The sequence below is a fragment of the Crassostrea angulata genome, chromosome 9, assembly GCF_025612915.1.
Source record: "Crassostrea angulata isolate pt1a10 chromosome 9, ASM2561291v2, whole genome shotgun sequence".
In the NCBI taxonomy this organism is placed as follows: domain Eukaryota; kingdom Metazoa; phylum Mollusca; class Bivalvia; order Ostreida; family Ostreidae; genus Magallana; species Magallana angulata.
The window spans coordinates 33,174,161-33,190,808 of NC_069119.1; the positions used below are offsets into that span (position 1 = coordinate 33,174,161).

At 33.8% G+C, this 16,648-nt stretch overlaps 1 protein-coding gene across 1 annotated transcript in view; it reads right to left on the bottom strand.

Annotated features, from left to right (window-relative positions):
* Positions 1–901: 901 nt before the first annotated feature.
* Positions 902–16,648, bottom strand: part of LOC128162294 (multiple epidermal growth factor-like domains protein 10) — a 76,571-nt gene continuing 60,824 nt past the window's right edge. Inside the window, exons 4-9 of the mRNA XM_052825449.1 lie at positions 2,509–2,646; positions 2,208–2,345; positions 1,892–2,023; positions 1,534–1,671; positions 1,232–1,369; positions 902–1,047 (exon numbers count right to left, since the gene is read on the bottom strand). Coding sequence (XP_052681409.1) covers positions 902–1,047; positions 1,232–1,369; positions 1,534–1,671; positions 1,892–2,023; positions 2,208–2,345; positions 2,509–2,646 — 830 coding nt within the window. The remainder of the gene's footprint in view (positions 1,048–1,231; positions 1,370–1,533; positions 1,672–1,891; positions 2,024–2,207; positions 2,346–2,508; positions 2,647–16,648) is intronic.

Here is a 16,648-nt window from a genome sequence, read left to right on the forward strand (position 1 = left end):
ATTAAGTGATAATCTTTTAAATTAATCCCATGTATTGATAAAATAAGCATTGTAGCAGATTCACGTAACACCGTTCATATTTTGATATTAGTATACGTGTTTATTATCATTCATTTTTAAGCAACATGCAGCTGATCTTGAAATGGCAGAATTTCATTTTTGCGTATATTGAATCAGTTTACCCACCTGTATTGCATAATTCACCTTGATAACCAGCATCACAACCAGTCAAACACGTCCCGTTGATATTAAAACACTGGTTTACGTCACGACAGTGTCCACATGTTTCATTCTGTCATCACCATACGTACCTTTGCTACACTCTATCGAGCAATATGATTGAAAACGGATATTTGTAAGGTTTTGCAAATTTTTTAGAGTACTTTAATAAATAACCTTTTTTTCATGTATGCTTTGTGTGTCAGACTGAAAATTACAATAATTGTTAAAAAACTGTTTTTCAAACAAACTAGATATATTTGACTGTTTCACACACAAAGATTTTTCCTCAACAAATATTACTAGATAAACGGACTAGCTGGATATGCAATATCACCTGTTTTACACAAATAACCCCGATAACCGACAGCACAACCAGCCAAACATGTCCCGTTGATAAAAGAACACTGCTTTACGTCACGACAGTGTCCACATGCTTCATTGCAGCCATCATCATACGTACCTTTGTCACACTCTATTGATTAGAATGATTCAAATCAGACATTTGTAGGATTGTTAGGATAACTTTTGAAACGAAATTAAAACGCAAAAAACTGATTATCAATATTCTGTTGTCGTAAACTGTTTTACGTTTAAGAAAAACATATCAATTTAACATTAAAAATGGTATTGTTTACTCTTAAAACATAAAACCAGGGAAACGAGGTCTTGTTTTAAGACATTAATTGAACTCACTGGTACAAAATTCTCCCTGATAACCAGCATCACATCCAGTTAAACATGTTCCGTTGATCGGAGAACATCGGTCTTCATTACAGTGTCCACATGTTTCGTTGCATTCATGACCATACATACCTTTGTCACAATCTAAAAATTAAACGAAAATGTTTTATACCTTTGACGCAAAACAAAAAATATGTGAAATAAATTGAAATTAACGCAAGGGTCAAAACAAAAGAACGTCTGCAAACCAATTGCGAATGTTCATTTAGAACAAATTGGTTTCATTTGACCAAATTTTATTTTTGTTATATTAAATCAGTTAATCCACCTGTATTGCACATTTCCCCTTGAAAACCAGCACTGCATCCAGTTAAGCATGTACCATCGATATTGGAACACTGGTGTACGTCAAGACAGTGTCCACATGTTTCATCGCAGTCGTCACCATACGTACCTTTGTCACACTCTATCGATAAGAATATATGTTCTGTATGACAGACTGATAATTACCAAATTGTTTAAAAATTGCTTTCAAGTAAAGCAGTTTTATTTGACTGTTCCACACACAGCGATTTATCAATATTAGTAGATATTAGTACAAAACCGGACAAGCTGGATATGCAATCTTACCTTTTTTGCACAAGTATCCCCGATAACCAACAGCACAACCAGCCAAACATGTCCCGTTGATATTAGAACACTGCTTTACGTCACGACAGTGTCCACATGTCTCATTGCAGTCATCACCATACGTACCTTTGTCACACTCTATTGATTAGAATGATTCAAATCAGACATTTGTAGGATTGTTAGGATAACTTTTAAACGAAATCAAAAAGCAATTATCTAATTATCAATAATCTGTTGTCGTAAACTGTTTTACGTTTAAGAAAAACATATCAATTTAACATTCAAAATGGTATTGTTTTCTCTTAAAACATAAAACCAGGGAAACGAGGTCTTGTTTTAAGACATTAATTGAACTCACTGGTACAAAATTCTCCCTGATAACCAGCATCACATCCAGTTAAACATGTTCCGTTGATCGGAGAACATCGGTCTTCATTACAGTGTCCACATGTTTCGTTGCATTCATGACCATACATACCTTTGTCACAATCTAAAAATTAAACGAAAATGTTTTATACCTTTGACGCAAAACAAAAAATATGTGAAATAAATTGAAATTAACGCAAGGGTCAAATCAAAAGAACGTCTGCAAACCAATTGCGAATGTTCATTTAGAACAAATAGGTTCCATTTGACCAAATCTTATTTTTGTTATATTAAATCAGGTAATCCACCTGCATTACACATTTCCCCTTGAAAACCAGCACTGCATCCAGTTAAGCATGTACCATCGATATTGGAACACTGGTGTACGTCAAGACAGTGTCCACATGTTTCATCGCAGTCGTCACCATACGTACCTTTGCCACACTCTATCGATAAGAATATATGTTCTGTATGACAGACTGATAATTACCAAATTGTTTAAAAATTGCTTTCAAGTAAAGCAGTTTTATTTGACTGTTCCACACACAACGATTTATCAATATCAGTAGATTTATTACATAAACGGACAAGCTGGATATGCAATCTCACCTGTTTTACACAAGTATCCCCGATAACCAACAGCACATCCAGTTAAACATGTCCCGTTAATATTGGAACACTGGTTAACGTCACGACAGTGTCCACATGCTTCATTGCAGCCATCACCATACGTACCTTTGTCACATGCTATACATGAAAACGTTTTTCAATTGTCTCTCTGAGAAATAACTTGAATGCAGACAATCCATTAAACTTTTTTAATGAAGAAACAAAGAGTTTATGTTAAAAAACCATCATGTATTTGTTGAAGTTTAATTATTTTTCATCGGATGACATTCACATAAACTTTCAATTATACAAATCAGGCTGAATCGAAATTTGAGATTGGACCATGTATAGCTTTATCTAATTTTTCTAATTCTAATTTCGAATATTCGAGAGAGGAATTGATTCAACTTTGTTTTGGTTGACGTAACAACTAACCAAAACTGTTTAATTGAAAACAATAGGAAAACTCGTAATCTGGATTAGGGCGGAGTGGATCGAGATGAGAGACTATCTTTTCCTGTACTTGAGTCAGTACTATTGACGTCAAATACATCACACAGATAGACTCTAAGCTGTTGCTCTTGAATAATTTGTCCAATGCATATTAATTATCATATGCAATTAGTTCGGGTAATTATAAAACTAAAACAGCTTGACCTATACATAACTTATATTTGCATTATATTACCTTGCTCACACCGTAGACCTCGATATCCAGGTTGACATCCTAAACAGGTCCCCGTGTTTAGGTTACAGCGCTGACATTCTTCAGATGGACAGCATTCAGATCCGTTGTAATTTCCGCTTGTTGGGCATCCTTCAAACGCATTATTACTATTACATTTATTAATTTCATTGTTAATATTATATGAATTGTGTACATTTTTTGATATTAATATTCAATATTAACATTTTCCAGTATAAGTCTGTGATAACACTACAAATCGAATCGGTATTGTCCAATACACTTCATCGATGATTTTTTGAATATTGAATCGTACAATCGCCGAAAATTATACAAATATAAGTAATAAGGAAACATTATTCAAATTTTATGAGGTGATCACATACGGTCGGGCGTGATCAAATCTTTCATCAAGACATTCGGGCTTCCTACGATTTGATTACCCCGACCATATTTGATCAGCTTGGAATACTCAGAGAATTATTTCTTAGATCTTAGATATATTTACTGTAGTTTAGAACATAACTCATTTTTTAAATCCAAATCAACAATTGCTATATATTTTACAAACTGATGCCCGTATGGTGCTCTTAATCGTTAAAAATTCATACAAGTTCAAAAGTTCATACAACTGTCGTCAAATAATTTGACTGACAGCTTCGGGAACCGTGAACAAGAGAAACAATATGTGAATGGCGTAGCGGGTTTTGATCAGCCAATGAAAATAGAGTAAGATTCTAAGTAGATTAGATCAGATTAAGTTAAAATTAAGCGATTTAGACTGTGTACGGTCACTTTGCTACCTCTACCCCATCTTGTTCGCTAAATTTTACATAATTTGATTTCAGTTTAACTTGAAATTTGAATTTTAAAGTCATGACACGTCATATCAAAAAGCTTATGCTTGCATCAGACATCATTATCAAGTATGGTTGTGGCATATCACATACAAAGTGCAAATTATGTATGCAGCAATTTGAAACTATTAATCTAAACATTTTTAAAGCTTCAACTGACGTTGTAGTAAACCTTTTTTTAAATAATTGCAATAAGAAAACAAATGAAAAAATAAAACATTACCATACACCAAAACGTTACAAAAAGGAATTACACATGGTGTTTTACATTTATCCCATTGACGTTTTTCGCTGTGTAATATTAGGTATTGCCCATGTCCATGACAAGGCAAACTGATGTTAACAGCCATGTTGCCAAATGTAAAATTGTTGTTCTTGTAACTAAATGTTCCATCTAATCTGTTTGTGGTATTTGAAACGTATACAGATGGTCCTCGAAAAGATGGTGAGTTATAATTATCAGGACCTGTATTAAATAATAAAATTCATATTACAGTCGGTTCAAGCATATCTTTTACAACATACACCATAGCATAGCATAGCATTGAAATCTCATAGCATAGCATTGGAATCTTACACCATAGCATACAATCTCATAGAATCGCATTCGTCATATCATGCCATAGCATACCAGAGCAAAGCATACAACATTCTTTTAACTCGGTTTTAAATGTTTTTATTTGAAAAAATAAATGTTTACATAATAGATTTGTGGTAAACTTTGGCTTCTTATTATTTTACTTCGAAATGTGTGGAACTCTTCTGTGTATGGGGTGTTTTTGTTAAAATCTCGTAGCATACCATAGCATAGGATAGTATACTATATCATTAAGCCCTTCATTTCAATTTTTTCATAACATAGCATACAACTCTCATAGCTTAGCATACAAATCTCATAGAATATCATTAAAATCGCATACCACAACATAGCATAAATTTGTAAAAGATATGCATGAAATGACTGTAATGAGGGAGAAAAATAATGGGCAAACAAGAAGAGTTCTGCCTGGCAGGATGCTTTTCGAACACAAAGTTTTGCAAAAAGGAAACATAATCGACAATCAGTCATTTAATCCCTTCATTATTATCAAAAGTATCTGCGAAAAAATCACTCTCCTGTACAAGGAAAGTAATCGAGATAAAATAGATTAAAACTAACAATCAAAATAAAAAACAAAATAAGCTATAAATGTTAGAAATTTCTAAGGCCAAATGCTAGAAATCTATTACTAGTATCCTTATTTTCTTGTATCAAATTAAAATTCTTGTCATAAAATACATATTCATGCCATTTAACAACTAATAAGGAAATTTGAATTGCATTTGAAATATCTACAAGAACATTTAGTTGGTCGACCCTTGATCATCTTGGGCCAATTTGCAAAAAACACTTAGTGATATATTGTTTGGAACAAAATTCGAGCATCTGTTGATAAATACTGCTTTTATAAAATGATTGAGTTTTTTGTATTTAAAAAATAAATAAGTCCAAAAATGTGCTCACCGGCCACTTAAAACAACTGATTATGTAAAATGAAAAAAACCCATGTTTTCTCGTGTTGCTGATTATAAAAACAATAAAGTAAAGTCTTACAAGATATCGGATCATTTTAGATCTATATCTGAAAATGTTAAGCCCCTTGGTCTCTTACTTGAAGGATCATCTCCTTTTTTTCTTAATACCATAAGAAATCTTCTGTAATTTTGATCCATTCAATTTTCTCAAGACGCATTCAGAAGTTCAAAAAATTGGACTGTGTCGCTAACATTCAAAATTGTAAAGTGTAAAGCAAAAGTGTATAGCGAAAAATATATTAAACATCTACTGTCCTGTAATGGTTGTTGGGTTTTATTGCTTTTGAAATATAAAAGTTTAAAGATTTGTCTCTTGACCACTTCAAATGTTTTAATATGTAATATACAGGGAAACATTTGTCATTAATAGTTGCTAAAATTGAATTAAACATTTTGCCTTTTAGTGTATTACAAAAGACCGATCAAAGCAAGATTAGAAAAAGTTAACAGTCCTTACGGCCGTTTGTTTGAAGGATCATCTGGGTTTGTTTTTTTGAAATCAAACGAAAGCCCCTGCAAATTTGCATTAAATTTTGAGATAAAAGATAAAATCTACTTTGCGACCACCTGAGATATACACTCAAGATAAAGCGCGACTGTATCAAGTGAAAGTTATTAAGAGATCATTTTTTAATTTGTTACACTATTCCAGGGTTTACAAACTTTCCTGATATAATATCAGCAATGAATAGAATTTGATATGAATGAAAATTTATTGTTTTAATTTTTAGGTCTAGAATTGTTAATATAGATTTTTTCAATGCTTTGACAATACTTGAAATTTTTTGTTTTTTAAACAAAGCTCGAGTCCTGTTAATGTTTACATATTTGTTGTATTGGTATAAGTTAATTCAATCTAATGTTGCTGTTTGATGTGATGAAATTATTTATTAACCCACTGAATCAGTCTATCTTGTTTCCACAAGTTATTTTGATAAAGAAATGGCAATTTCTTTTCTTTACAATATTTGTAAACAAATATAAGACTCGAGTTTTGTTTTAATAACAATGCCTTCTTTCATCTGTATCTCGCTTCTAACATGACTTCTAACATTCAAATGTTGGTGAATCATTCAAATACAAAGGTGAACTTATATAGAAATCAAAAACAAAATCGAGTCCATGTCCCTTTAATGATTTTAAAATGTTTTCCTAAAAAATACATTGACAACTTGTGATTTTTAATCCCAATTTATTCAGACTACGTCTAAAATTCCATATTTAATAATGAAAATAATGACAACATGATGTTTATTTAAGTTTGATGCTGTTCGGCTGAATTTTGAAAGTGTCAAGTGCATTGTGATTGCGCAATGTAAAATGTTAATTGCAATGTTTATAGATCCAACTCAATCACACTGAAATATTAATAATAAAATTACTGATTTAAAAAGAAATAATTAAAGTGATTGAATCAATTCAATGTTTTATGTGATGGTTTACCTGCAAAAAAGAAAATAGATTTACATGCTGTTGAACTACAACACCGCACATGCAAACAGCCATTGTCTGTCTTTTGCCTTTGGTAGGGGCTTAAAAAAGAAATTGTGAGTTAAGTCAAAATACGATACCAGTAACAGAAATGTTTGGCAGGGTTTTTGTTTTTGTTTTTTGTTTTGTGTTTTGGCTTTTATTTTTTTACGGGGGGGGGGGGGGGTGGGTGGGATGGATTAGGGTCATTTTATAGGTCAAAACAGATGCGATTTAGCATCATCGTTAAAACTGCAATATGTATGTAGTATGTGTAAATATGTCAGTAAACAATGAATTTTAGGCGTGTTGGTTAGTGATTATAAAGTGTACGTATCACACAATTATGTTTAGGGCACGAAAAAGTAAACAATGAATTTTAGGCTTGTTGGTTAGTGATTATAAGGTGTACGTATCACAAAATTATGTTTAGGGCACGAAAAATAAAAGGTAATTATGTCACAAAATAACTGTAATTTAAACTTTTGTATATAAATAATTGTAGTTTGATGGAGATACAATGAATGTTACCAAATACTTCATCCAAACGTGTCCTGTCATGCCATAAGTTGAACGTAATAAAATGGATACTATAGATGCTGTTCAGATAAACAGTCCAGGTGGTTTCATATAAGGAACATGATACATCACAAGGACCTTCATACAATTTTTGACCCAGTTGGCTGTTGTATACAACTTTATTGGCGTCACCTGGTAAAAAAAGAGCGAATTGATAATGTGCACGACACCAAAAAAAAAATTTAGTTTCAAACAAGTTGTTTCCTTATTTATGTTTCCTCTTATTTATTACAAGTCAAAAAATTTAAGCAGTTTTGTGAACTAATACAGTATTTATTAAAAAACATTGCGCATTGTATTTTTCAATTCATATCAAAATATAAAAAGCGCCGCCAAGCGAAGAGAGCTCTACGAATCAGTGCAAGCGGGAAAAAAGGAGCTAAACCTACAAATTTATAATATATATATATATATGTGTGTGGTAGAGCGAAATTTCATGAATTAAATATGTTTATTATATTATATGTATTATTGCATAATTTTGGTGATTATGTTCAAATCTTTTTCTAACATGAAAATATTTGAATATTGGTACAGTGTATTATTTTTATATTATTATTATTTAGTCAATGCAATATTCAACAAAAATATTTAATACAGTTATCTAACCTTAATGTAAGAGTCCTATCATTTGTTATTTTTAACTCTGGCAATGCAAAATCTCTATTTAGAAGGAATACCCTTTTTCCTGTATTCCTGTATTTCTATTGGATAAAATTGGTCAGCTGTTACTTTATTGGTCATGTGACAATTTTAGTGGGAAATTTCTTTGTTAAACCGGTTCCTATTTGGAAGTCTACTTGTGTCTACTTGAAATTTACATTCTTTATCAGGTCAGTTAATTTGCAATTTTTTTTATACTACCTTATATTTAAATACAGTTTTATTGTGAGATTATTTATAAAGATATCTAAGATATTATATAATTGGCTTAGAAATGAAATGACTAAATATCAGAAAGTTCGTTTAATAGTAAAATTCAGTCTGACCAGTGAGTACAAAGTATTGTAAGTGTATTTTCTTTTCTTAAATTTAGATTATCAACTACAGTGTTATTTGTACATCCTGAATATTGTTCCTAATCAACCTTTACACCTCATGTGAGGTAAGCATTGTTTAAACATGGTTTAAGCTTAGTTCATGTATAGTTATATATAAATATTTATCATAGTATTAGTAGTATTATGAAACTGATTAATATTTCTACAATTTAATTATAAACTCATGTGAAATAAGTTTGACATGATTACGTACAGTTCTATTTATACAGATGTGATTATCATTGTTTATTTATTTAATAAGCAGATAATTTAAATATAGACACAAATATTTTTGAGTCTAGTTTGTAAAGAGGAATATTTTCATATTTTGTCAAAACTACATGCTTGTAAGAGTTATCTTTCCTAACTCGCATTTATTTTATTGCAGGGTTTACTTATACCTATTTTGTAATTGATTACATCAAATAAAGGAGTAAACTGAATTCATCTCAACTTTATATCCACAACGGACTTAAGACCGACCCAAATACCCCGGGTTTCAATGGCGCCCAACGTGTTTTGTGGATCCTCGACAGACTGTGAGTGAATTTTCCGGAACCAACCAGCCGTCAAAGGGTTTGGACTTTAGATTTACAGACACTTTGTTTATTTCTTGTAGTGACAGCACCTGCTCAACGAACATTATTATTCTGACTTTCTAAAGTAATTCTTTAATTAAGGTTTAATTCAATTAGAAATTTAGCTTTAGACACTTATTTTTGAGTGCCATATTCAACATTTACTCTGCATAGTGAACATTTTGTTGAATTATCATTTACATTGGTCTGTTGGTATTTAGAATAGTATTATCATTCTGAGTATTGATAGTGAATTTTAGTGATAATATGTGAAAGGAAATAATAATTTCAAGTGATTTCTCTGGGAATTCTGGAATTCTGAGAGGAAATTCTAGTGCTTGTGTTTTGTGAAATATATCAATATAAGTGAAACAAATTGTGAAATCAGTGTGAATGAAGTAAGTGAATTCCAAGTGCAAATTTATCGTGATTCTGAACTTAATTATCATTTATCATGAGCGACGAGGAAGATAATGTCATCAAAACTCAGCCGACTAGTCCTTTTGAGTCCGAACCAGTTGACAAAGCGGTCTATGAGAGGATGCTGCACACATTTCAATCAATGGGACTAAATCCAAAGGGAAATAACCCAGCAGAACTTGGACAATGGATGAAAGACTATATAGCCCAAACAAAAGATATTCCACCAGGTGCTAGTAAAGTGGAACAAACAGGGGTAAGACAAGATGTAAAACCAAAGATACCTCCACTCAGTTTACCATTCTAGGGATCCAGCATATCAAGGACACGATCTGTGACAACTTTGTCTCCGTATCCCCCGAAAATAAGAACATTCTCCGGTGGAGATAACAAAGGAGATACAACCTATGACATCTGGAGATATGAAGTGAAGATGGTGTTTAAAGACTCAGGCTACACAAGAGAACAAAAAGATTTCGCCATCAGAAGGTCGCTTACAGGATCAGCAGCCAGAGTAGTCATGTACCAAGGCCCGGATAAACCATTAAGCGATATTTTAGAAACATTAGATAGCGTGTACGGCAGTGTAGAAAATAAACAACAGTTATTATCAGAATTTTACGGAGCAAGACAGAGAGGAGATGAAGACATCACAGCATGGAGTGGGAGACTGGAGGAAGTCATCGGAAAGGGATTAGAGAAAGGAATAGTTAGACAAAATGAAGTGAATTCCATGTTACATTCAATGCTTTGGACTGGACTGAGACAGGGACTTAAAGATATAAGTGGATATAAATACGACAATATACAAGACTTTAACAAGTTAAGAATAGCCCTGAGACAAATCGAAAAAGATCATCAGCAAGATCAACAGAAAACATCCAAATCAAATACAGCTACCAGTCTATGCAAATCAACAAACAGTACAGCAAAAAACAGTGACATGGAAGAATTAAAGGGAATGGTGCAACAACTGGTGTCCTCCGTTCAACAGCAAAACGCTCCTCAGCAATACAGAGGAAATCAACATTACAGAGGAACACAATACAGAGGAACATACAATGGACAACAACAGAGAAACTCAAACACGTATCAAACATCAGCTGACAACAACCAGTTCCAACAACAGCAAAGAGGACCAACTGCAGACAGAAACAGAGGAGAGATCATCTGTCGTCGATGCGGACAAGCTGGACACATAGCCATAGGATGTCGTGTGAGACTAGACCATTCACGTCGCAATTTAAACTCCAGGAAGCCTATACAGAGGGGCCGGTATTAGGCTGGAATAACAGGATATCTCGTGGTCCCATTACTACAAACAATTTTGTGAAAACACCAATACCACCAGGGATATTTGGACCTCCTACAGAAACGGAAATTATTATCAACGGAAAAAAGACACCAGCTCTCATAGATACAGGGTCCACTGTATCAACTATAAGTGAATCCTTTTATAACAAAGAACTATCTCAAAGTGTTGACATGAAAACTTTAGACAACATTCTACAGATTGAATGTGCAGGAGGAACTCAATTACCTTACAAAGGTAACATAGTAGTTAACTTGGAAATACCTAAAAACATTTCTCATACATCAGAACATGTAATGTTAGTGGTACCTGACAGTAAATACAGTCAACAAATACCTGCTTTAATTGGAACTAACGTTTTGGAATCCATGATGCAACTACTCAAAGAAGAACATGGAGTTCAATATTTACAGAATTTATCTCTGACTACACCATGGTACTTCAGCTTCAGATGTTTGAAAATACGTGAAAACCTACTCAGAAAAAGGAACTATAGACTTGCAGTTGTAAGAACAGTGAATAGAATTACACTCCCGCCAAACAGTGTTGTTGATGTAGACGGATATTATGACAAAGAAATTCCGTATCATAAAACTTCATCAGTTTTACAGTCGTCTACTTTAACACCGGACTTCAAAGATATTGATATCACGAACACTCTGAGACCGTATAGTTATAAGAAGAACGGAATAATTTCTGTAAAATTGTCTAACGTTACTACAAGAACTATAACGGTACCGCCTAAACAAATCATATGTGAAGTACAGCCTGTTATTGTCGAGAATCTACAACCGTGGAAATCTGAGACAACAGAATTGTTAGATGAAGTCGATATAACAGAAAGTGATTTAACCACAGAACAGTTACAAAGCGGAAAAGATCTCCTATTGACTTATTCAGATATATTTAGTAAGGGAGATAATGATGTCGGCCATACAGACATGGTAAAACACAGGATAGACCTTACAGACGACACTCCTTTCAAACAAAGATACCGAAGGATTCCGTCATCCATGTACGACGAAGTGAGATCACACCTACGACAACTATTAGACACTGGTATCATCAGACCATCACATTCACCATATGCGTCTAATGTAGTGTTAGTGAGAAAGAAAAACGGTACTCTTAGGATGTGTGTCGATTACCGTCAATTAAACAAACTGACAAGAAAAGACAGCTATGCTCTTCCAAGGATTGAGGAATTACTTGACTGTTTATCTGGTAACACATTCTTTTCGCACATCGACATGAAGTCTGGATATCATCAGGTAGAAATATATGAAGATCACAAAGAACGCACCGCATTTTCCGTTGGACCACTTGGATTCTTTGAATATAATCGTATGCCTTTCGGTTTGACCAATTCTCCAGCAACCTACCAAAGACTTATGGAAAATCTACTAACAGATTACAACTTAAACATATGCTGTGTTTTCATAGATGACATTATAATTTTTGGCAAAACATTCGAGGAACATCTTCAAAACATCAAATTAGTATTCAACCGCATCAGAGAAGCTCATCTTAAAATATCTCCAGGAAAATGTGAATTCTTTAAGAGAAAAGTGAAGTTCATTGGACATGTCGTGTCTGAAGAAGGTGTGGAAATGGATCCAGATAAAACAGAAAGAGTTATTAATTGGCCGAAACCGAAAACTCCTGAGGAAGTACGAAAATTTCTCGGATTTGTCGGCTACTATAGGCGATTCATTGAAAACTTCAGTCGAATTAGCAGACCATTGACAGATCTCATGCCAACGCCAATGAAAAAGACAAAGAGGAAGACAAAGACCAAAGAGTGGAAATGGGGAGAAGCACAAGCTTTCGAGACGCTCAAGAAACATCTGACGTCATCACCTATTCTAGGATACGCCAACAGTTCACTTCCCTATGAACTTCATACGGACGCTTCAGGTGATGCACTAGGAGCTGTACTTTATCAACAACAAAACGGACATAAACGTGTAATCACCTATGCCAGCAGAGGATTAAACAAAGCAGAAAAGAATTATCCACCACATAAAAGAGAATTTTTAGCACTTAAATGGGACATCTGTGATAAATTTAAAGACTTTCTTTATGGACAGCAATTTACCGTTTTTACAGACAATAACCCAGTTACCTATGTGTTAACAACAGCGAAACTTGATGCGACGGGTCATCGATGGTTAGCAGCACTGGCAGCATTTAATTTCGATATCAAGTACAGACCAGGAAGAAGTAATGCTGACGCAGATGCTCTTAGTCGTCTTCCTATGAGTATCGAGACAGTCCGAGCTATCTGCAATTCTGCTACTTCATCGTACGTAGAATCATTGACTCTTTCATCCGATGTCATACTTAATGATATAGACCCGAGAGGAATGAGCACTGGAAACATCATAGACTGGGAAAAAGCACAACCCTTAGATCCAGACATCCACCATGTCATAGAGTATGTGAGAAATGAACAGAAACCGTCCAAGAATGAAATAGGATCAAATCCTCTACTCAGACAGTTCAACCACCTGAAACAGATAGACGGAGTACTTCATCGTGTTACACATATAGATGAAGAAACCATACATCAACTTGTGCTACCTATCGAACATGCGTCAACAGTACTTGAAGCGTTACATGACGACATGGGTCACCCTGGCAAGGATAGAACTTTATCTTTGATACGTGACAGATTTTACTGGCCAGGAATGCACAAAGACATAGAAACCTGGATTGAAGAATGTGGACGATGCACAAGAAGAAAGACTCCTACCAATCAACGAGCACCTTTAGTGAACATTACAACCACCTCTCCATTAGAATTGGTTTGCATGGATTTTCTGACCTTAGAACCATGTAAAGGAGGCTATAAACATATACTGGTAATTACTGATCATTTCACCAGATTCGCCATGGCCATTCCAACAAGAAACCAATTAGCTAAGACGACAGCAGAGATGTTCTATAACAACTTCATTGTACATTATGGCATCCCAGAAAGAATACACTCGGACCAAGGAGCCAACTTTGAAAGCAGAGTGATTCAAGAACTTTGTAAAATCATGGGTATGGAAAATCTAGAACTACCAGCTACCACGCCATGGGAAATGGAATGTGTGAACGCTTTAATCGCACACTGTTAAATATGTTAGGTTCACTAGATTCCAGCAAGAAGACCAATTGGAAAGCATACGTCAAACCATTTGTACATGCTTATAACTGCACTTGACATGAAAGCACAGGACAAACTCCATATCTTCTGATGTTCGGAAATAACCCAAGATTACCAGTCGATGCAGCATTTGGTCTTCGAGTGAGCGAAAAAGAACCATCTACTCAATACATCAAGGATCTACGAGAACGAATAATCCAAGCCCATAAACTAGCAACAGCTGCAGCAGAGAAAGCCAGAAACAAGCAGAAAGAGTGTTACAATTCCAAAATCAGAGGAGGTACAGTGAAAATTGGAGACAGAGTTTTAGTGAAGATCGTTGCATTTGAAGGAAAGCATAAACTGGCAGATAGGTGGGAACCAGATCCTTATATAGTTATTGGACAACCTAATGAGAATATACCTGTTTTTGTGGTCAAGAAGGAAAACGGAGAAGGTCGGAGAAGAACATTACACCGCAACCTTCTATTACCCATAGGAATACTAAAGGACACACCTACCCCACAACTCCAAAAACCTATTCCTGTCAAGAGAAAATCGAAAATACTGAAAAAGGAGCCTACAATTAATCCTACAGAACCTTCCAAAACTGATGATTTTCTTGAACATTCTTCAGAAGATGAGTCAGAATGGAGGTACGCTGTGATCAGTCAAGAAGAACAAAGTGACAATAATTCAAATATTATTGGTGAATCTCAAGTTCAGACTGAAGCAGACCAAGATCCAGCAGAGACACAAGGGGACGCCCACTCTTCGAGGGACACAGTGAGTGTTGAAGAAGATATCTCTGTGAGGGACAGTACAGACAGTAGTGCTACACAGAGTGAGACGAATCAGGGAGAAGCACCTGATAACCAAGATGCATCTCATACTGAATCCGAAGACGAGGAAACGCAACCAATGGTTCCACTTCGCAGATCCACACGGGAGAGACGATTACCTCTTCGTTATAGGACTGGCGATTTTCAGATTTCGAAGTCGATGAGAACAGCAACACCAGACTGGAAGGAACGAATCCATTGCCTGACATCATTAGCAGCTAGTTCTCCGTTATTAGAACATTTACGACCAGAGGCAGGAAAGGCGATTCTTGATATTTTGACGTCTAATTCAGTGAAGTGAATTATGTGAATGTCGGGACGACATATTTCAAACAGGGGGGAGAATGTGGTAGAGCGAAATTTCATGAATTAAATATGTTTATTATATTATATGTATTATTGCATAATTTTGGTGATTATGTTCAAATCTTTTTCTAACATGAAAATATTTGAATATTGGTACAGTGTATTATTTTTATATTATTATTATTTAGTCAATGCAATATTCAACAAAAATATTTAATTCAGTTATCTAGCCTTAATGTAAGAGTCCTATCATTTGTTATTTTTAACTCTGGCAATGCAAAATCTCTATTTAGAAGGAATACCCTTTTTCCTGTATTCCTGTATTTCTATTGGATAAAATTGGTCAGCTGTTACTTTATTGGTCATGTGACAATTTTAGTGGGAAATTTCTTTGTTAAACCGGTTCCTATTTGGAAGTCTACTTGTGTCTACTTGAAATTTACATTCTTTATCAGGTCAGTTAATTTACAATTTTTTTTATACTACCTTATATTTAAATACAGTTTTATTGTGAGATTATTTATAAAGATATCTAAGATATTATATAATTGGCTTAGAAATGAAATGACTAAATATCAGAAAGTTTGTTTAATAGTAAAATTCAGTCTGATCAGTGAGTACAAAGTATTGTAAGTGTATTTTCTTTTCTTGAATTTAGATTATCAACTACAGTGTTATTTGTACAACCTGAATATTGTTCCTAATCAACCTTTACAACTCATGTGAGGTAAGCATTGTTTAAACATGGTTTAAGCTTAGTTCATGTATAGTTATATATAAATATATATCATAGTATTAGTAGTATTATGAAACTGATTAATATTTCTACAATTTAATTATAAACTCATGTGAAATAAGTTTGACATGGTTACGTACAGTTCTATTTATACAGATGTGATTATTATTGTTTATTTATTTAATAAGCAGATAATTTAAATATAGACACAAATATTTTTGAGTCTAGTTTGTAAAGAGAAATATTTTCATATTTTGTCAAAACTACATGCTTGTAAGAGTTATCTTTCCTAACTCGCATTTATTTTATTGCAGGGTTTATTTATACCTATTTTGTAATTGATTACATCAAATAAAGGAGTAAACTGAATTCATCTCAACTTTATATCCACAACGGACTTAAGACCGACCCAAATACCCCGGGTTACATATATATATATATATATATATATATATATATATATATATATATATATATATATATATATATATATATATATATATATATATATATATATATATATATATATACACTGTGGAATCCTTATATTTCGTGGGGGCCAATTTTCGTGGATGGCTTAAATGTTACACGTTTCGTGTATTCTTTT